This window comes from Schistocerca americana, chromosome 4, assembly GCF_021461395.2.
Source record: "Schistocerca americana isolate TAMUIC-IGC-003095 chromosome 4, iqSchAmer2.1, whole genome shotgun sequence".
NCBI lineage: Eukaryota > Metazoa > Arthropoda > Insecta > Orthoptera > Acrididae > Schistocerca > Schistocerca americana.
Genome location: NC_060122.1, coordinates 710,627,323 through 710,649,631, shown reverse-complemented (window position 1 = coordinate 710,649,631; position 22,309 = coordinate 710,627,323). Strand labels below are relative to the sequence as shown.

At 46.2% G+C, this 22,309-nt stretch overlaps 1 protein-coding gene across 1 annotated transcript in view; it reads left to right on the top strand.

Annotated features, from left to right (window-relative positions):
• The first annotated feature begins 776 nt into the window (after positions 1–776).
• The window catches only part of LOC124612602 (protein amnionless), a 117,909-nt gene continuing 96,376 nt past the window's right edge, over positions 777–22,309 (top strand). The window contains exons 1-2 of the mRNA XM_047140892.1: positions 777–823; positions 16,979–17,269. Of these exons, the coding sequence (XP_046996848.1) occupies positions 784–823; positions 16,979–17,269 (331 nt within the window). The 5' untranslated portion in view covers positions 777–783. The remainder of the gene's footprint in view (positions 824–16,978; positions 17,270–22,309) is intronic.

Below are 22,309 nucleotides of genomic sequence, written 5' to 3'. Positions count from 1 at the left end.
ACTGGCGTATCACCCGGCGTGATGGAATGGGGTGCCATTGGTTACACGTCTGGGTCACCTCTTGTTCGCATTGACGGCACTTTGAACAGTGGACGTTACATTTCAGGTGTGTTACGACCCGTGGCTCTACCCTTCATTCGATCCCAGCGAAACCCTACATTTTAGCAGGATAATGCACGACTGCATGTTGAAGGTCCTGTACGGTCCTTTCTGGATATAGAAAATGTTCGACTGCTGCCCTGGCCAGCACATTCTCCAGATCTCTCACCAGTTGAAAATGTCTGGTCAATGGTGGCTGAACAATACGCCAGTCACTACTCTTGATAAACTGTGTTATCGTGTTGAAGCTGCGTGGGTAGCTGTACCTGTACACGCAATCCAAGCTCTGTTTGACTCAATGCCCAGGCGTATCAAGGCCGTTATTACGGCCAGAGGTGGTTGTTCTGGGTATTGATTTCTCAGGATCTATGCACCCAAATTGCGTGAAAATGTAGTCATATGTCAATTCTAGTATAATATATTTGTCCAACGAATACCCGTTGATCATCTGCAATTCTTCTTGGTGTCCGAAAGAATAGACACCATATCAATATAATTGTATTGTTTTGTGGTTAGAAGATTAAAGACGTGTAGGGCGAACAGGGAGACGTGCAGCTGTGTAATCGTGCAGTGAGTTGAGTGGTACGGTGACGTGTGACACCGGACACCGCAGGCCACATCTGGCGCAGTCGGTTTGGGGGCTAACCGTAGCGGCCAGTCTGCAGTCTGCAGTCTGCAGCCGGCATGGCGACAACACTGCGAGCTCCGCTGCCGGGGACCGCCGGTGAGTGAGCGTGGGTGGCAGCAGCGAGCGTTGCACGCCAGTCACTGAAAAATCTCCAGCAAACCATTGCTATTGTACAGACAAACCGTGCACAGAATCTTACTCGATAGATGTTCCTGTCGTTTTTAGGGTTTCGCACCTCAGCCGATAAAAACGGGTCCATGATAGGATTGCTTTGTTGAAGGTGTGTCTGCCTGTCTGTCCGTCTGTTGAGACCTCTTTCTCTCAGGAGCGGCTAGAGATATTTATATCAAATACAAAGTTCTACGGTTCCTTGACGGTATAAACAAATTAAGCTTCTGAGTCACTGCAGTCAAAAGATAAGGCCATTTATCTCTAAATGTACTTGTAAAAGGGAACGTGTTGACTGACTGACTCGTCACCGCCCAGCGCAAGCGGCTAAGGACAGAAACTTGATATTCGGTGAGGGTGTTTACCTCATACTGTAGGCGTCGTTAAGAAGGGATGTTTCTTAATTCCACCGCTCAGCGGGTCAGAGGGTAAAACGTTTTTTGAAAACATGTCGCTGCTAAGGCAATTTTGAAGCTAGAATTACGAAAATTGGTGGTCATTTTTTTCTGTTTTCCGTCTTTCCCTTAGTCGCTCTAGATTTGTGGAGGTATATACCGTCTATGCAACTAAGTAATTGCAGTTTGTTGCCCATCGCTCGGTGTTACTTACGATTTTCAGTGCTGTTAACTCATGTGAGTGGTCCTGTAGATGTATTGGTTGGTTTCCATCCTCCAACTGGCTGATTTCTGTTGCTCTTTCACCTACATTTGTCACATCGCACTTTCCATTTTGTGATCAACATGCGTGTGTTTTCGGTTGGCAACACTACACACCGAAAACACACATATGTTGTTCACACAATGGAAAATGCAAGCGAGGTATGCGATGTGACAAATGCACTTGAAAAAACGTCTGGAACCTGCTGTTGTGAAGTCATGCTGATTAACAGTGCAACAACAAAACTTAATTTATGATCAACACTCGATATAAATGATATAACGGCTTGTTTATAGCATAGACGTCTCCGCAGTATCCTTTCTTTCAGGAGTGCTAGTTCTGCAAGGTTCGCAGGAGACCTTCTGTAAGGCTTGGAAAGTAGGAGACGAGGTACTGTCAGAAGTAAAGCTGCGAGGACGGGGCGTGAGTCGTGCTTGGGTAGCTCAGATGGTAGAGCACTTTCCCGCGAAAGGCAAAGGTCCAGAGTTCGAGTCTCGCTCCTGCACACAGTTTTAATCTGCCAGGAAGTTTTATACAGCGTGTTCCAAAAGTAACGAAACCTTATGGGAAAATGAGTAATTTGCAAAAGTTATCGAAAGTGGTCCCTATTATGCGATTCACATAACTGAATAAATGTTCTTAAACATATGTCGCGATGCCTACGGCCTTGGTTCGTTGAACACACTGTTCTCGTCAAACCAGCGAAGATAAGCAACGACTGACGTGTAGGGATGGCCGCTATCGCTGAAACAATAATTTTTTTCCGTCTGTATTTTAACCTGACTATTAAAACCGTTCAAAATATTGGTTTCCGAAATAACCGATTTTCGATTTTTTGCTGCCGTTATTTCCAGTAATAAACGTTGACTTCGGCCAAAGACTGAAAAATTCTAAGAAGGTGAAGGAATAGGAGCTCTCGATCAGTATGGGATTTAGGCTGTGGTAGAAATCGGTCTTAGTTTCTGCAGCACTGTCGGCGAACGTGAAGAAGACGGGCGCGGCGACGGCGAGAGGGAAATGTCACAAGCTGATGACCTTCGCGCATCACCAATTTTTGATGGTATCGGTGTTTCACTCTGAAGAAGTCACAAAATTAAGGCTTCAGTTATTATACCATGTTTATAGCACGTCAGTACAATTATAGGTACATCGATCAAAGTTGGTTTCTCTTTCATGGAACTTGTGGATGTTTTCTCCTGATGTCGCAAATTTCTTGTGCCTCCTCCTTGTTTTTAAATTTTTGAAGCAAGTGTATTGTGCTTTATTGTTGCTTCATGTAGTAAAATAATTCAAAACTAGGAATGATTCCATTCCGCAAACAACAGATATCTCAGGACAACGAGAAACTACCGTATAGACCAGGTGCGGGGGAAGTTTTGCACGCTGCATGTGCAGTCTAGCGTCTAATAGGCGACACTACCCGGCAGTACATACATATTGTCTCAGCAATGCTGTACCGATTCTTACACGTTTGTTGCTAGTTGCTAACTGTCGGCGTTGTTATAAAAACTACACTGATCGGTTTTCCTATTTTCTGCAACAGTTTAATATTCCAAAGCAAATACAACTTTACAAATAAATATTGCCCATTAAAAAAAAGTTTTATTTAAAACATTATAGTACTGCTGCAATAGCAAATTGATATACTGATTTTTTTACCTGGTTGTAGGTAAAATATGAAAAAAAATCCTGTTACAGTTGAGATCAAACGAATATCGAAAAATACCATTTAATCGGAACTAAAATACCGGTATCGGTTTTAACCGGTCGGTTTTTCCCATTCTTATGGGCATGGTCGGTAGTTGGATGGGTAACCGTCTCGGTACGCCACGCGTTGTTGGCAACTTTCCCTTTACCTTTCCGGCCAAGCAGAGGAGTGGTGGTGGCGCAAAGTTCCCGATCACCAGACTTGGCAGCCAGCCCTGGATTAAAGCCCAAACCTCTTTGCAGTGTCTCGTGGAGCGACGGCATATTACGCTGCTGATGGTGATCCGTCCGTTGGATGGCGACTTAAGCTTGGCGACCTCCTTGGTACTATTCGAGAGGAGTAGCCATCATGTAACGCAAATGTGACACTACACTACAGACGTTTCCATTATAGTCATTTACATTTATCAGATACCCTTAAAAATCAATTTTTACACTTCGCGAAGGAAAGGAAAAATCTTTCCAATTAAGTGGCAGAGCTTGGGATTACCCAGCCAACCATGTCATACCACTTTTACTTTTACGCATGTCATAACGTTTATCGAGGAACTACAACAACGCATTGTTAATTGTCTTTTTGCCATTGGGAATAGATCGACGATCAGTTCTGCGGGCAACAAACTTACAATATTCTCACTATAAAAAATTTCATTCACAGTAACACGTATGTCTTTCCTAATGAGCTCGTCGACCTTTCCCTTGTGCACCGTGGAGGCAGTTCGAAGGTGATCTACGGAAAAGCTTAACTTGAATGCTCGAGTTTCCACAGTGGAGGTGGTCACCCGTCTCCCAACAGTACAGTTGGCCAACGAGCACATCTCTACATGCGCGATAAACACTGAGATGAATCTCCTCCTTCACAAGGTATTCGACGACTGCACGCTGTCCAAAAGAAACCTTGATGTCTGTCATTTTGTAAATGTGGCCTGTCGTTACGCCATAGACATTTATGGCGTTACAAGGAATGACAAATGACGTCGAAAGAATTTTGAGCTGCGATGCTAGATCCTAACAGGTCGGTGTAGATCACACAAGTGTGTAACTGAAATGTTCGGGAAACTTATACGGGAATCTTTTGTAGAAAAACAACATAGTTCTCGCGAAATCCTATTGTGTAAGTTTACGGGAAGTATATTCGAAGAGGACAGTGCATCATTATGCTACCACCATCGTGTATCTCGTTCAGAGACCATGAGAATAAGATGAAAGAGGTTAGCGCAGTCTTTTTTCCCCGCTCAGTACGCAACTGGACTAGGAGAGAAAATCTATACTATTAGTGAGATATACCTTCGTGCATCCGACAATGACTCGTGACGTATATATGCAGTGTAGAATGCGTCAACACACGGTGTCAAGCCTGCAGATTATGTTAAAGTTGCCTTTTCATTACATTGTTGGAATTTGCTGTTGTAACAAACGGTTGTTCATGACTTTCAGTATGGCCCTCGAGCGTATGTATCATATTTCTTCTCCTGTACTATTTTTACTACACTCCCTCTAGATACGGCTGTTCGTATGACTACTATATTGATTTCAAACCTTAATAAGCCACTGCGGTACAATGGTTATTATTTTTTTGTCTTGACACGGATCCTGACATTTTCTCAGTAGTAAGTCGCTCCCTGAATATGTAGTTTCTTTTTATTCCTCGTCCATAGCATCACTGCCTCTTAAAATTGAAGGTAACGCCTAATCAAATTTAATTTCACTAATTTACGTACTAACATGTGCTAGCCACCTTCATTTTTAAACTGTTATCTGAGAGTCATAGACAATAGTATTCAATACACTAAAACTACCCGTGATAATAACTTCATTGATTTAGGAAGGAGAAATCACCATGACCGAACTTCGACTTTGGGTGCCGGTGTTGATCTCTCGGTCAGCGTCAGCATACCTGTAACAGTTAGGTTCATCATCGTTTTGTGTCCGATAGGTCAAATACCAGATGCACAGTGTAAGGTGATGGTGGCGATTTGTTTGTGCGTCAGTGGACGAGTTCGTCGGTTTCCCTGCTGTAGCCTGTTGGTCGGTTTTAAAAGCAGCTGGCACATCCAGTCAACGTTGCTGATATGCAGGGGCTTGCCGACGTTTGTCGCTTGTTGGTGTGTGTTAGCTTGCCATATGTGGTTATGCCCTAGCTAGTAGTGTCTGGCCGCTTATGCTCCCACCTATGTTTGTGATCATAGTTTCCCCGAGTAAGGATGAAAGGATTGTTCGAGTACAAAATTGTTAAGGCTTTCGTGGCCACCTGTTGACAAACCGCTTATTGACTTCTGTCTAGGGTTCTTCGGCCGACGTTCGTCTGATGATTTTACTGACGTTTCGCCAGCACGAGTGGCTGGCATTGTTAAAGCTTCACCCTCTATTGCCGGTGGTGAACTGGGGCCGAGCTCGCGGCTGCAGACTATATGTCTTTGACAATGCCAGCCACACGTGCTGGCGAAACAGTAAAATCATCAGACGAACGTCTGCCGAATATCCCGAGACACAAGCCAATAGGCAGTTTGATTGTTCGAGTGTCTCGAGTTCCTGTATAGTCATGTGGGGTGTTTTGTGCATTCTTCCTTGAGGGTTTCAAGGCGGTATTCATTGTGAAGATCCACGGTGTGTGTGTGGCGTGGAGCGTTGCTAATGATGCGTAGCACTATGTTCTGTATGATCTGCAGGCGGCGCAGGCGTGTAGAAGCTGCATATCCCCAGGCGGGAGCTGCGTACGTCATCAGAGATCGAACCAGTGTCGTGTATATGGACCTCGACACCCTCTTATTCAGTGTGCTTTCCCTGTTGAGCATTGGGTAGAGTTGTTTGAGCCTCGCGTGTGCTCTGTTGGCAACGTATTCGATGTGGTCCTCACATGTAAGTTTCCGGTCCACCTAGACATCTGACTTTCTCTCGGAAACATAATGGGCGTGTATATAGTGTTATCTGTCTACAGTGTCGATGTTTGCGCAGTAGTTTCGGTCTGCGTGTGAACAGAACTGCTTTGCACTTGTCGACGTTTACTTTAATACGCCATCGTTCAAACCAAGGCTCGGCAATTCTGACTGCCGTCTGTATTCGTGAAGCCGGCCGGTGTGGCTGAGCGGTTCTAGGCGCTTCAGTCTGGAACCGCTCGACCGCTACGGTCGCAGGTTCGAATCCTGCCTCGGGCATGGATGTGTGTGATGTCCTTAGGTTAGTTAGGTTTATGTAGTTCCAAGTCTAGGGGACTGATGACCTCAGAAGTTAAGTCCCATAGTGCTCAGAGCCATTTGAACCATTTTTTGTATTCGTGAATTAATGTTAGACAGTTTCCAATCTTGCGCAAGGATGGCTGTGTCATCCCCGTAGATGGCTAACGTCGTGTTCTGTGTTGCTGGGAAGTCGTTAATGTGCAGACTGAACAAGATGGGCCCCATGATGCTTCCCTGGGGTACTTCACTTTCGATACCGTGTTGTGTCGATTGTTTGCCCTGCACGTCAGTGTTGAAACATCTTTGCGTGAGATATGAGTGTATGAGACGTACGAGTCTGTCCGAGAAACCAGCTTCGCTTAGTTTGCGTATGAGTCCGTTGTGCCAGAGACGATCGAAAGCTTTTTCGATGTCCTGGAACACGGCCCCTGTGGTTTTATTCATGTTGCAGCCGTGTGTTATATGTTCGACTATGCGGAGGAGCTATTGTTTTGTTGAGTGGTGATTCCTAAAGCCGAATTGCTCCTGTCATAGGGTGTCATTGGCGATGCAGTGCCTAGTGATGCGTTTTAGTATTACCTTCTCAACAATCTTTCTAAGCCAGTATAGTAAACTAATGGGTCGGTAATTCTGTGGGAGGGAGTGGCCTTTCCCTGGCTTCCTGAACATCAGGACCGTGGCCCCTTCCAAAAGTCAGGGAAGTGTTGGTGTTTTAGGATGGCATTCGTTATGTGTGCCAGGTATTCTGCGGCTGCCTCCGTGAACTCCTGCAGGACACGGTTCTGAATGCCATCAGGCTCACGTGCTTTCCTAGCTTTGGTATGCTTGATAACCTATGTCATTTCATTTGTACTAGTGCGTCTAATGTCGTCGCGCGTGGGCTGGGATACAAGTCACGTAACCTCCTGGTCCATTTCAAGTGTGAATTCTGGATGTGAAGGAGCCATATTCGGCATGAAAGACGCTGCAAGTTTTGTGGCCATAAGCTCTGCCTTCTCTGTCGCGGAGTAAGCTGGGCCGTTTGGTCTTTGTAGAGTGGGAATGTAATGTTTATCCCTGGTGAAGTATCTGGCTAGCTTCCACACTCCAGGGCGTGTGGTATCTAGCCCTGCGATTTTCTGTCCCCATTGTTCGATTCGAAATGTTTGTATTTTGTCCCGTATTGTACCCTGGAGCCTGTTGACGTGCAGTTTAAAGAACGGGAGCCTGGTACGGTGCCAGTATCCCCTAAGGCGGTTCCTCATTGAGATAAGGCCCAGGTTTTCCTGGGGCAGCGCCGTCGAGTGTTGTTTTGGTGTTGTATGTGGAATGGCGTCAGTCATTGCGTCTTGGACGGCAGTAGTAAGAGCCTCCACATTCTCGTCAATTTGTTGCGTGTTGTTAATTTTGTGGGTGTGCGGAATACGACTATCAACCGTTTCCTTGTACAGTGTCCAATTCGCGCGCTTGTAGTTCAGTATCCTGCGCGGTTTTGTGTCCTGCAGTGTTTCTTCCGTGTGCAGTATTACAGGCATGTGGTCTGAGTCCAGATCGTTTTCAAGCATGAGATTGAGCGTGCATGTGATGCCTTTGATGAGGGCTACGTCTAGCACGTCTGGACTATGTCGGGCCTGTGTAGGAACGAACGTGGGGACGTCCGGCCCAAGTATAATGTAGTTTCGGCCTAGTGCGTCCTAGTATAGCTTCCTGCCGTTGGAGGTACGTATTCGTGAGTTCCAGTCGGGTTCTTTCGCGTTTAGATCTCCAGCAGCGATTACCCGCGGTGCTCTGTTGAGAACTGTGGCGATATCGCGTGTTACTGTGTTTCTAGGAGGATTGTACAGCGACACCAGAGCGGTGTTGGCTCCGTTGAGCTTGACCCTGACGACCGTGGCCTCTAGTCTCTCAAGCGCAGGGAGCTCAAAGTTCGTGTGTTCTATGTCTTTGTGTATGATGGTTGATGTGCCGCCTCCCCTCCTGCCATCCGCTCGGTCGGTACTATAAACACAATAGCCTTGCATGTTTAGCTGTTTGTGAGGCGTAAGCAGTGTTTGTTCACTAGGGCGGTTAGGATACCATTTTTCTCCATGAACGCAACCATTTAGGGTCTTCTGTTTGCGGTCCCGTTGGCATTCCAAAACAGGATCTGTGAGTTTGTGTTGGCGTCAGCGTTTCGGGGCTGGTGTGACATATTATCCATGTATTAGTGTAAATAGTGACGTGATAATGGTTTGCATGCTAGTCCAGTTGAGCGAGCCCGACATGAACTGCGTGAAGAGTTGTGAGACACACCCCATAAACTTCATGACTACTTCGTTGGTCGTGAGTCCGGGAAATAATGTCTCCATTATCCTTCGGAGTGTTGAGGTAATGTTGGATGGTTCAAATGGCTATGAGCACTATGGGACTTAACTTCTGAGGTCATCAGTCCCCTAGAACATAGAACTACTTAAACGTAACTAACCTAAGGACAACACACACACCCATGCCCGAGGTAGGATTCGAACCTGCGACCGTAGCGGTCGCGCGGTTCCAGTCTGAAGCGCCTAGCACCGTTCGGCCACACCGGCCGGCAATGTTGGATGTGTCGGCCTGTGGGTTGTTGGTTGTGTTGGCGGCCGCTGGTACTTGTGTTGGCGTCTGGTGTGTGCTGGCTTGTGTGTCAGCTGATTGAGTGACGCTTGTGGGCGCCTGAGTGGTCTCTGTGGTGAGTGGGTGTGTTGCGTGGATCCTTGTGTTAGTGTTCGAATTGTGTTCGTGTGTATTTCTGTCCTGTTGTCTGTGTGATTGTTTGGTGTGGTCGTGTCTCTCCTGTTCCTGTTGTTTCTCCTTTTCCTTCTCTGGCGTTGTGGTTGTCCTTGTGTTAGTGCGTCTTCTGTAGTCTGTGGTGTGCTGCAGTCCGCGATCTCAGGGTGTAGGGTGTTGTTGTTATTTATGTTGTGTAGTGTATCTGGTGCGGGTGTGGTGCCGGGTGTTGTGTGTATTGGTTGTGTGTCTGTTGCTGGGGATATTTGTTGTGCGCGTGCTGAGCCCTCAGGTTCCTCTGACCGCCCTGCGGTGCTGGGGCTGCCAGCGACCACTTCAGCAAAGAATATTCCACTCCTTACTGGGCGCGGGGGCGATATCGTAGCTGTGATGGCGGTAGTTTTTGTGTTTTTTGCTATTTTGCGCCTGAGGGCTTCTTTGTACGCTATACACCCCAGCGAGACCGCATCGGATACGCGAGTGCGCGAAGCGCTGGCAGTTGTGGCATTGTTGAGGGCTGAGCAGCGTGTTGTAGATTCCTACATTTACGCCCATTTGAAGGTCGCGGGACTTGGCCGTGTCGACCAACTCCGCCATGTAGTTGTGAGATGATCTCACTGTGCCGAAATCTGTCATTGGGATTACACGAAAGCACTCCCATCCGAGGGCGATGAGTTCCTGTGTACTGTCTCGATCGGGGTTTGTGACTCTATCCCCTCGATGACGTACTTCTGTGTTTCTTCCAGGACTGTACTGTACGTGAAATGTTCTACCTTTCTTTCTTTAAGGAAGTCCAGCAGATTCGTGTCGTCTGATTTGTTCGACACGTACAGTGCGGCGTGGTTCCCAGTGAGATTGGAGTAGAATGTTGTGGGGTTGTGTTTCTTATTAAATTCTTTGTTTAGGACACTAAGGTCTCTGTAGTTGTGTATAATGACAGGTGGGAAGCCATTCGAGGACTTGTTCCGAATCTGCGTAGCTGCTTGTGGTTTTGTATGTGCTGCAGTCTCGCGTTTGTTCGTATTGTTCCCTGTGTTGCTGGTGTTGTTATTCAGCGATGTAGTTGGAGTTGGCAACAGCACTCGGCGGTTGCCTCGTGAGTTTGTGGACTCACTTGTTTGTGTGTTTTGGAGCGGTTTTCGTCGTGGACCGACCTGCTGCCACGGTCCGTATTCGGAGTTGTTGGTGTCTTCTGTCGGCTCTAGCTCCGATTTTGCGACAGGCGCTTGTGTGTGTGGAGTGTGTGTGTGTTCATGTATGTTCAACCCCCCCCCCCCCCCCCCCCCGTACCCATTAGCAGCTCTCTTGGAACGCAGAGAGTGGGACAGAGATGCTGGCGGGAACAGCCGGCATTCCCGCCTCTTGTGCTGGAGCTTTGCTGCGGGTTATTGGAGGGTATATGCAGGAAGCATCGGACATCTTTCCTGCATAGGGACGTTTTATTTGGATAGGTTCAAGGGAGGGGTGTACGACAGCATTGCTCTTTTCGAAACGACAACTTTTGCTTCTTTGGCGAGAGTGCAGTATATTGTGTACCTATCTGCGTGAAGTGCAAGCGCAGCGCAAGAGAACGCGGGTACAGTGCGCGGGGTTACCCGACGTGAAAGGGCCGCTGACACAGACAAAACCCTACCAAAGAACGGGACAGTCCTCTGAGGGGGGGTTTGCAACCGAGGTTGCGGAGAGTTGAGCCGAAGCTCTTGCCGCTTAGCGCTCGGAAGCGCTTGCGCTGGTTCTCGGCGCTCAGAAGAGCGTCACCGGCTGCTAAGCCTGCTGCAACCTGTTACAGACCACTCCGAAGAGCTACCAGCGGGCAGCTACGCCAGGTGCAGAGAGCAGCGGTCCGCTCGGCTCGGCTGCTCGACTGCGAATTATTCACCGTACACTCGTGAAGTGGTCGTGTGGGAAAATCCCAATGTCACCGCTACTTCTGGGATCCTGTGTCCCATCTCTCGTGTGCCGACGCCGACTGTAACACCACGTTCAAACTCACTTAAATCTTGATAACCTGCCATTGCAGCAGCAGTAACCGATCTAACAACTGCGCCAGGCACCTGTGGTCTTATATTGACGTTGCAGACCGCAGCGTCGTATTCTGCTTGTTTACGTATCATCTCTGTATTTGAATACGCATGCCTATACCAGATTCTTTGGCGGTTCATTGTGCTATTATTTTTTCCTACCGGCTCCTACTTTCTCCCCCCTTTTCTTACTGGTAACTGACTAGGGTGTTCTTAGTCTTGTTGTAACTAAGTAGAAAGATAAGGCAGTGGCTTCCAGATATTTATCACCGTTCGAGGTGGTGTAAAAAAGAACCGACAGTTGTCCGCCTTTGGGGGCAGTGACTTATGCCTACTGTCTCTATATCGAATACGGGTTACTATCGCTTGCATTAAAAAGTAAACTACGATGTGTGTTACACTCATATATTCAGTTCTCTAGATAGAACAAATTTAGCGACGCATTCCATTGGACTGCTCCTAACTGTAAAACCAGTAAGGGACGTCTGGTATACGTTTTGCGCAGTGGTGGAAACCGGAAACTTAACGCTACGGCATCGGTGGAAGTGAATGGGCACACCTGCATATATGGAATGGTTAAACTTAAATCATCCACGGAACATTTAGTTGAATATGTTGAAAACTTTTAGACAAACACAAAATGAAAGTACATAGTCGCTGATTTCAAAACTAGTTGTACGAACGTAAGACAGAAAAGTAAAACAAACTCAGACTGAGTTAGATCATCACCAACCTTAATTTAAACGAACAGCTGTCTGACCATAGTGGAACAGGACACATAAGTAAAATTCTTGTGCGAATTTGTAATACGTAAAATGTGGTTTAATAAAGAAGAACTATGTCGAACATATTCTTCAAACGTTCCAAAGCGCATATACACAAACAAAAAAAAAAGTTTTGCATCACCTCGGTTCCGAGAGTTCCTGAACCTGGATAGAAAATTGGAATAGAGATCAACATAAACGCCGGCCGTAGCGACCGAGCGGTTCTAGCCGCTTCAGTCTGGAACCGCGCTACTGCTACGGTCGCAGGCTCGAATCCTGCCTCGGGCATGGATGTGTGTGATGTCCTTAGGTTAGTTAGGTTTAAGTAGTTCTAAGTTCTAGGGGACTGATGCCCTCAGATGTTAAGTCCCATAGTGCTCAGAGCCATTTGAACCATTTTTGAACCATCAACATAAACATCATTTCCGCTCTTTTCATTGCTCATGAAAACCACACATTGCATGTTGTACCACTATTTACCGAGACCTTCACAGGTGGTGGTCCAGATTGCTTTACAAACCGGTACTTCTAATACCCAGTAGCACGTCCTCTTGCACTGATGCATGCCTGTATTCGTCGTGGTATACTGTCCACAAGTTCATCAAGGCACAGTTGGTCCAGATTATCCCACTCCTCAACGGCGGGAGTCGTTGGTGGGTCACCTCGTCCATAAACAGCTCTTTTCAATCTATCCCAGGCATGTACGATAGGGTTCAAGTCTGGAGAACATGCTGGCCACTCTAGTCGAGCGATGTCGTTATCTTGAAGAAAGTCGTTCACAAGAAGTGCACAAGTGGGGAGCGGATTGTCGTCCATGAAGACGAATGCCTCACCAATATGCTGCCGATATGGTTGCACTATCGGTCGTAGGATGGCAGTCACGTATCGTACAGCCGTTACGGCGCCTTCCATGACCACCTGCGGCGTACGTCGGCCCCACATAATGCCACCTCAAAACAGCAGGGGAGCTCCACTTTGCTGCGCTTGTTGGACAGTGTGTCTACAGCGTTCAGCCTGACCGGGTTGCTTCCAAACACGTCTCTGGCGATTGTCTGGTTGAAGGCATACACGACACTCATCGGTGAAGAGAACGTGATGCCAGCCAGTCCTGAGCGGTCCATTCGGCATGTTGTTGTGCCCATCTGCACTGCGCTGCATGGTATCGCGGCTGGACCTCACCATGGACGTCGGGAGTGAAGTTGCGCATCATGCAGCCTATTGCGCACAGTTTGAGGCGTCACGACGTCCTGTGGCTGCACGAAAAGCATTATTCAACATGGTGGCTTTGCTGTCAGGGTTCCTCGGAGCCATAATCCGTAGGTAGCGGTCATCCACTGCAGCAGTAGCCCATGGGCAACCTGAGCGAGGCATGTCATCGACAGTTTCTGTCTCTCTGTATCTCCTCCATGTCCGAACAATATCGCTTTGGTTCACTCCGAGACGCCTGGACACTTCTCTTGTTGAGAGCCCTTCCTGGCAGAAAGTAACAATGCGGACGCGATGGAACAGCGGTATTGACCGCATAGGCATGGTTGAACTACAGACAACATGAGCCGTGTACCTCCTTAGTGGTGTAACGACTGGAACTGATGGGCTGCCGGATCCCCTCCATCTAATAGGCGCTGCTCATGCATGGTTGTTTACATCTTTGGGAGGGTTTAGTGACACTTCTGAACAGTCAAAGGGACTATGTCTGTGATTCTTCCGTGGGGAAATCAGGTGGTACACTGTCTTGTTCGTAGTAAACCATTCCATCTCGTTCATTTTCAAACATATCTAGATACACAAGACCAGTGACAGTTTGCTCCATGAAGAGGAAAGGGCCGTACACTTTCAATTTGCCAAGGGCAGAAAACACATTGATTTTGGGGCCGCCAGGAACGTGTTTCGAGACTGCATGTGCATTTTAGCCGCCTCAGTTCTGCGGCTGTGTGTGTTCACCATGCACCGATACGAAATGTCGATTCATTGCTGAACCCAAAACACACAGCGAGCACGATCCGCACCAGTGAAAGTGGCCATTTTTACCGTGTGCTGGCCCTGGAGGCCCTGTAGGCCCATCTTCAGGTGCTTTTTAGTGATTTACATCGGGTTTTTTAGTTGTTTGCCTGTTGATATTACATTTTTGTGTTACAACATGGTTTATTGTAGATATAAGTTTAACAGCGTTAATAATATGAAACTAACTTACAGTTTAACATTGTATGATGTCTACTTCTGTTGTGCAGTTGGTATACACAATACACATCTTTAATTTTACAGTACATACTGGGATATATACATAGTCACACATTTTTTCGCACATTGTAATAGCAGAACGTAAAAATGTCAAAGATTCTCGTTCATACAGATGTTCTACTTCTAAATATAATCGATTTTCTTGTTTCACAGAAGATAATATGGAATAGTATTACTAGTACACAGGTATTATTAAAATAATTATTTGGCACCATGTTGTAGGTTGTCAGCTGTTTGTACTGTTATAGATTTGATTCCTCAGGAAAAAATAAACTTTTAAAGGTGTGGAAAAAATTGTGGCTGTTAAACTCAGTTTGTTCATTCAACAAGTTTTCGGAATATTTTACTTCGTGTAGCATTATTTCTAACTGTTCTAGTAGATTAAGTTTTTTACTGTTGGGTTCTGTGTGAAGTACAGTTAGGCTGTTGTGGATGTCGTCAAGTCTGTGTTTATTAATATACATGTGGTTAGCTATTGTAGATTTGTAGATTTTTCAAAATGGTTTAGTCGATAGGCGTCGGTGTGTTATTTATACCGTGTGTGGAAGGTTCTTCCAGTTTTTCCTATGTGAAATGCTGGGCAACTGTTACATTGTAATTTATATATTCCACTGTGTTGTATTATTGGTTTGTTTGTGTTCACTGTGTGAGGTAAGTGGTATCCAAGTTTGCTGTTTGTGGAGAAAGATATATTAGTATTGGTTCTTTTGAATAAGTTAGCTATTTTTTGTGATACTGTGCCTAAGTATGGAATGCTTGTGAAGATTTGTTTTGTGTCGGGTGTTTTCTTTTCAGTGTTTTTGTGAGTGATGTTGGTCTGAATTTTTCTAGATAGTTTATCAATTGATTTTACAGAGTAACCATTATTTACTGCAATTGTTTTGATAGTATCGATTTCTTGTGTTAGTGCTTTGGGTTTTAAAGGTAATGTATATGCCCTGTTCAACATTGATCTAAATGCAGCATACTTACCTGTGTTCGGGTGGTAAGAAGATTCATGTAATGTGATGTCAGAGTAGGTTGGTTTTCGGTAAATGTACAAGTTATGTTCTTGTTGTTCATTCACAATTGTGAGGTCTAAGAAATTTATGGATTGATTTGTTTCATGTTCTATTGTGAACTTTATTTTATTGTGAAGTGAGCTGAATGATGTGAGTTCTTCAAGTTCATGTTTAGTGCCACCAAATAAGAGTAGTGTGTCATCTACATATCTCGTGTAATACACAATTTTTTGAACAAGTGTATTTTCTCCTTTTAAGAACTTATTCTCTAAGTGGTTGATGAAAATGTCAGCTAGGAAACTTGACATGCAGTTACCCATAGCTAAGTCTGCTTTCTGTTGATAGATTTTATTATTAAATGAAAAGTAGTTGTGGGACAGTACTAGTTCAAGTAGATCTACCAACTCTGTAATCTCTGGTATGGTTAGTTTTTTGCGTGTGATGAGGTTCTTTCTAATAATTTCAATTGTCTCTTTAACAGGTATATTTGTGAACAGGTTGATGTGGTGTGCATACTGTAAGACCTTTGGTACACACACCATCAGATTGACTCATCGCTCTAACGAAGTAGGCGAGTGTCAGCAATGTGTCTCGTGGTCTTATCGTGGCGTGTTTATCTTCTGCGTTAGGTCAGACGATAGAAATGCCACTTGCAAGCTTAGAGTAGCAGATTGAGAGTGACCAACTTTAAACAGAACTTGATTAATTTTCACACACATTTATTAAAATAGTAACAAGCATAAACCTTGCGTAACTTGATTCTGGATGCTATTTACAACTGACAATCTGAAATTCCTTTGGTCTTGGTACGTTAATCTTATTCTCACATATCTCTGATACTTGAGAAAGTGTCTATACATTTATCTTCATGGCTATGTACAGGAATATGGTAATCTTATTAGATGCAGACTGAAACTTGACTATAGACTGGTATAGACAAATGTAGACTGGTACAGACTGGTGCAGACAAATGCAGACTCGTACAGACTAATGCAGACTGACTAATCGGAGGTCTGTACACTCGTTATAATACCTCGCGCATTCAGGTATCACTGCGTGAGTGTGATCCGCGAGGAGAAATGGTTCTACGTTGGCAGCAATCTCATTAGCTGCGTTACATATTAATACGCGGATCGGCGGAAGGAGAATTTGGTCCGTTTCTAAGGCAGCGCCATCTCGTAGTGCAGAGACGGACGAGCGCTGCGCCCGCACTGTTGTGCTTAGCAGGGCGCGCTCTAGTATGAAAGTTGTGTACGCGCTGACTACGCAGAACTATGTACACAACAGTTGATAATGTCAAATGAGGCAAATCTAGCTTCTCCGGGGATTTTTACATCTTTGATGAATGTTGTTAACTCGTGTGCATTTTTTATTGTGTATGTGGCTTCAAAAGTGTAAAGTTTTCTGAGGATATTATTTGCCAACTGTGAAAGTTTTTATGCAGGTGTGTTCTCGAGTTAACAGTTGGTCTAATTGGAGAGTTCTGTTTATGGATCTTAGGCTGTGCTCTGAGTTTGGGGGCAGTGGGATTCATTAATGTGCAGTCGCGGACGAAACACTGAAAAACAATGGATAAAATTAAGCTAAATGCTTGTTGCCAGTGACGAAGGCGCATACGACACGAATGCTGTGAACCGTTTGTAGTTCCGAGTATGTTGCATGTTCTTGCCTGCAGTCCCGTACTAGCGTATTACGCAGACGTGATGTACTGTAGTAAAGTGAAGTACAGATGTTGTAACATTTTACTCCTAATTAACAGTGTATCCCGTCCATATTTTGGACTGTCTGTCCACAGGCTTGCTGCTGGTGGTGGTGGTGGTGGCTGCTGCGCCGGTGTCGGCGACGAAGACGTGGCTGCGCAACACGGACTGGGCGAACGCGGCCAACTGGGAGGGCGGGCGCGTGCCGTGCTCGCGGGACCGCGCCGTGCTGCCCGGCTGGCTGTCGGCGGCCGTGCGCCTGCCGGAGGGCGACACCGCCGTGGCCGAGCTGCTGCTGCCGCGCTCCGGAGAGCTGCTGCTGCCCGCCGACGGCGCGCTCCTGCTCGCCGGCGACGCGCACGCCGCGCCCGACTGCCCCGGCCAAGGTGAGCGCCAGTTTCAGTCCGACTGCAACAGCCGTAGCGATCGAAACCGAAGGGAAAGGTACGTCGCTGTCATCATGCGGAGGTGTGTTCACAATAGAACGACAAGTCACTTCGCTTAAGCCGTCGGTGCACGGACCGTGCTGTCGAACGTTAAGCCGTCGGCACACGGACCGTGCATCCGAACGTTGAGCGTTGAGTGTGCCGAGTTTCTGACGTCATAGCGCGGAAACCACGTTCGGGAGACTTTCCGAACTTGAAGAGCAATATCAGGCATGTCAGATATTCTGAGCGTGCGTCTGAGCGTTGACCAGTGAGATGGCACAACGCCACCTACGCCACACGCACGCCGTCTCCCTTCAGCACTGTGTTGAGGCGCCATATTGGCATTCATTTCAACCCTATATGTATATATATGCCGTTTCTGAGCACCAGCAAATTGAGAATCACTGGAAAATCCGTTGTTAGTGGTGTGATTCGTTCCAATAAAATAATGAGAAACATCATACTCGTGGCAAAAGAATTACTGTAACTTGCATATTATGAGAGTAGGCTATTTGAAGGCAGTGACACACTGAAGATCCACCCAAAACGCATTGTTCTTGGTACAATTTGTTATAATTAAATTTGAATTAGTAACATAATTATCTACGATTAACGTTTTTAGTAACACGTAAGTATTTGTTGAGGCGGTGGTTCTCGTCTTAACACTTCCCAATTTTTTTTCCTAACGTTCGCGTTTTTATTAGGTTCTGATACTTTATTATTAGTTTAATATAAGTATATGCTATAATATTTGATGTTATGTAGATATAAGTGCACCTTTTTTTGAGGGGTGACTTTGTTCGATTGGCTTAATTGAAACTACAGGACAGCTTGCACTACTTGTATAAAGATATTTTGCTCCTTTTTCTTTTACGCTTCGTAATTCACATGTTGCAAGGATTCTGCTACTGGGTAGGAACAGTGATCAAGTAAGACTGCCTGACCTTGGGGTTTTACTGAAATGTGGGAATGGTGAAATAATGTTTATCTTATGCAGAGAAGTATTCCAAATTAGTACCGCGCTGTTTGTAATGGAAATTTTATAAGCCTGCGTCCTTATTGATTGGACACGGTACTTTCCTTTTCGTGGACGATGGAGGAAATGTGCGTTTTAATTGAGCTAACGTGGGAATTTTACACGCGCCCGTTGAGTGAACAGTGTGATTTACGAACTAGAAACATCCCTCAAACTGCCGCTGGAGTGCATTGCGTGTACGACGTTGGGGCCCACGTACCGTATGCACAAGTCGCATCGTTCCTGGGCGTTCAGCAGCACGTTGAACTTGGCACGCTCAACGTTAACATTCGACAGCACGGTCCGTGTGCCGACGGCTTTAGTGAAGTTCTGTTGACAGCCGCTTGGCGTGCCAGATGGGAGGAGACTTCCCGTTCTCGACCAACTGACTGGACTCCAGGTACTCCGCGCGCAGTCCCCGGATCTGGATGGAGTGTCCCGCGTGTTGCACTCAGCGCGTCAAATACGGCGCCTGGTGGCCACAAGACTTCTGCAGGAGCCAGCTGAATAAAGTCCACAGTGTGCTGCCGCTCGTAGTCCAAGACACAGCTGTTCTGTTTGGCCATCTCATTGGTCAACGCTCAGACGCACGATCAGAATATCTGACATGCCTGATATTGCTCTTCAAGTTCGGAAAGTCTCCCGAACGTGGTTTCCGCGCTATGACGTCAGAAACTCGGCACACTCAACGCTCAACGTTCGAATGCACGGTCCGTGTGCCGACGGCTTTAACGGTAAAATCCGGGTTATGAGACACCGTATATCATGTAATAAGTCGAAATTTGCGTAAAAAAAGCTGAGGCACACAGGAGTAATGGTCGGGTATCAATGTAACTTCGTAAATGAACACCCCATCGGCCGGTATTGCAACGATTAAGTTACCTGTGACAGGTAGAACTGCAATCAAAAGGCATTAGTGTTGTTCGCGTTTAATGTCTTGCCATTCTGGTAGGGAATACAGGGCGTCTCAAACCTTTTGGGTCAGATTGAAGTAGGTGATAGTGAATCCACAACCGATTGTATTGAGGTAGGGAACCAATGGTCGGAAATCCGTATTTATTGTATTATGGACATACACAGTGTACATCGCGTAGCAACAACGTACCTCATAGTAATCGTTCAAAGCGACGACTACCAGTCTCAATGCATGCGTGAGAATGGCGTTTGCTGTTATGTCACACTCTTGTGGTCGGACACCCTCCAAGGTTACCTACTAGGACGTTATTGGTTAGTTCTCCGTTTGAAAGATCCACGTTACCTGCTGTTCCTGCTGCCGTAGTTCTCAGAGGCTGTTTTTTGTTCGGAAAGGATGTGGTTTCAACACGACGGTGCACCAGCCCACTTGGATGTTAAGATCCACGAGCACCTGAACAAGAGGTAGCCTCATCGTTGGAATGGAAGAACCAGGACGATTCCCGTATCTCACACCTCTAGATTTTTTCCTCTGAGGCTACATCACGACATTGGTGTATGAAACCCCCGTAGAAACGGATGAAGATCTTCTTTCTACGGTCCAATGCCTGTCTCCTGGTACAACACACACTAGCGTGCGGTAGAAATTCACGTGCCATTGCCATGCATGCATTGAGACTGGCGGTCGTCACTTAGAACAATTCCTATGAGCTACGTTGTTCTCATGCGATGTACGCTGGGTATATACATAACACAATAAATATGCATTTCCGACCATTGGTTCCCTATCTCAATATAATCGGTTGTGGACCTACTATCCGCTGTTTCAGTTTGACCCAAAAGGTTTGAGATAATGCGTAGAAGGGGCGTTAATAGCGGCAGATGTTGAGCGATCACTGTGAAGGACACAAGACACCAGGTACTCACGTGAAACAACACCTAACCGAGACTGAAAGGGACCTCGTTGTGGGCTTCCATTTGGATGCCAAGTCGAATCATGTAGTATCCAGAGTAGTGGGGCATTCGCATGTAAGTCTGGTCCGATATTGGACTGCGTGGGAACGTGGAGACAGGCACATTCGTTGTAAAGTGTTCACTCGACCACCTCTGACCACCACAATGGACGATCACCGTATTGCGCACCAAGCACATTGTAACACTCTACGTCTGCTCCTGCCTTCCGAGGACTTCCTGCAACATTCTGTCATCCCACACCATTGGTCAGAGACTAACAGCAACTGGACTAGAAAATTAGCATCCCATGAGTAGGCTGCTGTAAACACAAGAACACAAACGGCTGCACTGGCAGTAGTTCCGTGACCAGAAAGCATGCACTACTGCTGGATGGTCTCGCATTGTGTTTAGTGACGAATCATGATTCTGTCCTATCCCAGATTACCATCATCAGCGAGTATGACGCCGATGTCGAAAGAGATCCCAGTCTTCCAGTCTATTAGAAATGCACAGCGGTGTTACTTCTGGTGACAGGGTCCGGAGAGCCAACGGGTATGACTTCAGGTCATGTCTGGTAGTGATCAGAGAACTCTGATTGCACAACTGTAGGTCACATACATCCTGCCTCCTCATGTGTTAAGTCTCTCGTGACAGGATTGTACTGCCATTTTTAGATAGGACAAGGCTCGCCCACACATGGCACGCGTCTACATGAACTATCTGCGTGTAGTTGACGTACTCCAGTGGCCACTAAGATCTCCGTATCTGTTCCTGATGGAACATGTGTGGCAGTATCTCGGACGTCAACTCTGCCTTAGTGTCAGTATCCAAGATATTAAGAACCAGTTACAATTGTGGGCAAAATTGCCTCAGGAGGGGATACAACGGCTTTATCACACCATTCCTAACATGCATCCAGGTCATAAAAGGTGCAACCCCATACTGACGAGTGCGCTCTTTCTGCCAAATTCTCTGTAAATTTGCCTCGATTTTGTGATCACTGAAATAAGTTCACTTACTTTCTCAACCAGTGTAGTTTCATTTCGTTTCTTCGTCTTCTTCTGGGTGCTTCACTTTTTTTGTCAAGCAGTACAGCATCAGGATTAAGGAACTACAGTGATGAGCCGAAGCATTACGACCACTGCTCATCCCAAATACTGCCTTGCGGCGTTGCGGACCGAAACAAACAGCGAACCATATTGCTGATGGTACGGGTCGCAAATATGGAAATCCACTGACATTAGGACCTTGACAAAGAACAGATTGTTATGATCCAGCGACTGTAGCGAGTATCTCGGAAACAGCGATGCTTATCGGCGGTTCGCGTGTCCTGCTGCATCTATGGGAAGTGGTTGACGGACAGTGAAACCACAGAACGTGGAGGTCTGAGGCATGACAATCTGTAAAGCAGGATAGGCGACGATCCGCGCCAGAGATGACAACAGAGTACAGCGCTGGTGAAGGCACGAGTGTTTCGGAGCACACCGTTCAGCTCACATTTTGCAACATGGCGCTTCGCTGCAGACACTGCGTGTTCCCACGCTGACCCAATGACGCTGTCAGTTACGATTGCAGTTGGCAGAAGATCCTAGAACTTGGGCTGTAGATCAATGGAAAGGTGTCGTCCTGTCAGATGGATGGCGGTTGATGTTACATTATCTAACATTCTGCGTGGTGTCTGTTTGTTCTAAGTCGTGTCTCCCTACCACTTTCGCGTAACGACGCTCTGAGCGTGTGTTTTAGGGAATTGACTAGTTTGAATCTGGAACCTGTTGCTGGTAAGGAGACGCCAGACCACACATGACATGTAGAATTCAGAAGAGTTCAGTGAGACTAACGATGATATAATCAAATACTTAATGATTTCAGTGTCAGCTCGACTGCACTCCCTGTAAAAGAATCTTAATCCTAACTAAATTTAGTGGAAGGGGTTTCTAGGCTTTCCTATTTTTAGTTAGCTGGTAAAATAACGTCGAAAAGCAGTTAAGTTTACCATTGGAATTTTTATTCTACTCACAAAACATTGTTTATAAATTGTATGTTGTGGGTTGGCAGGAGAGCCAACACCGTGTTACTAGAGGAAGCCGAAAGGCACGCGTTTTAGCTCACGCAGGCTG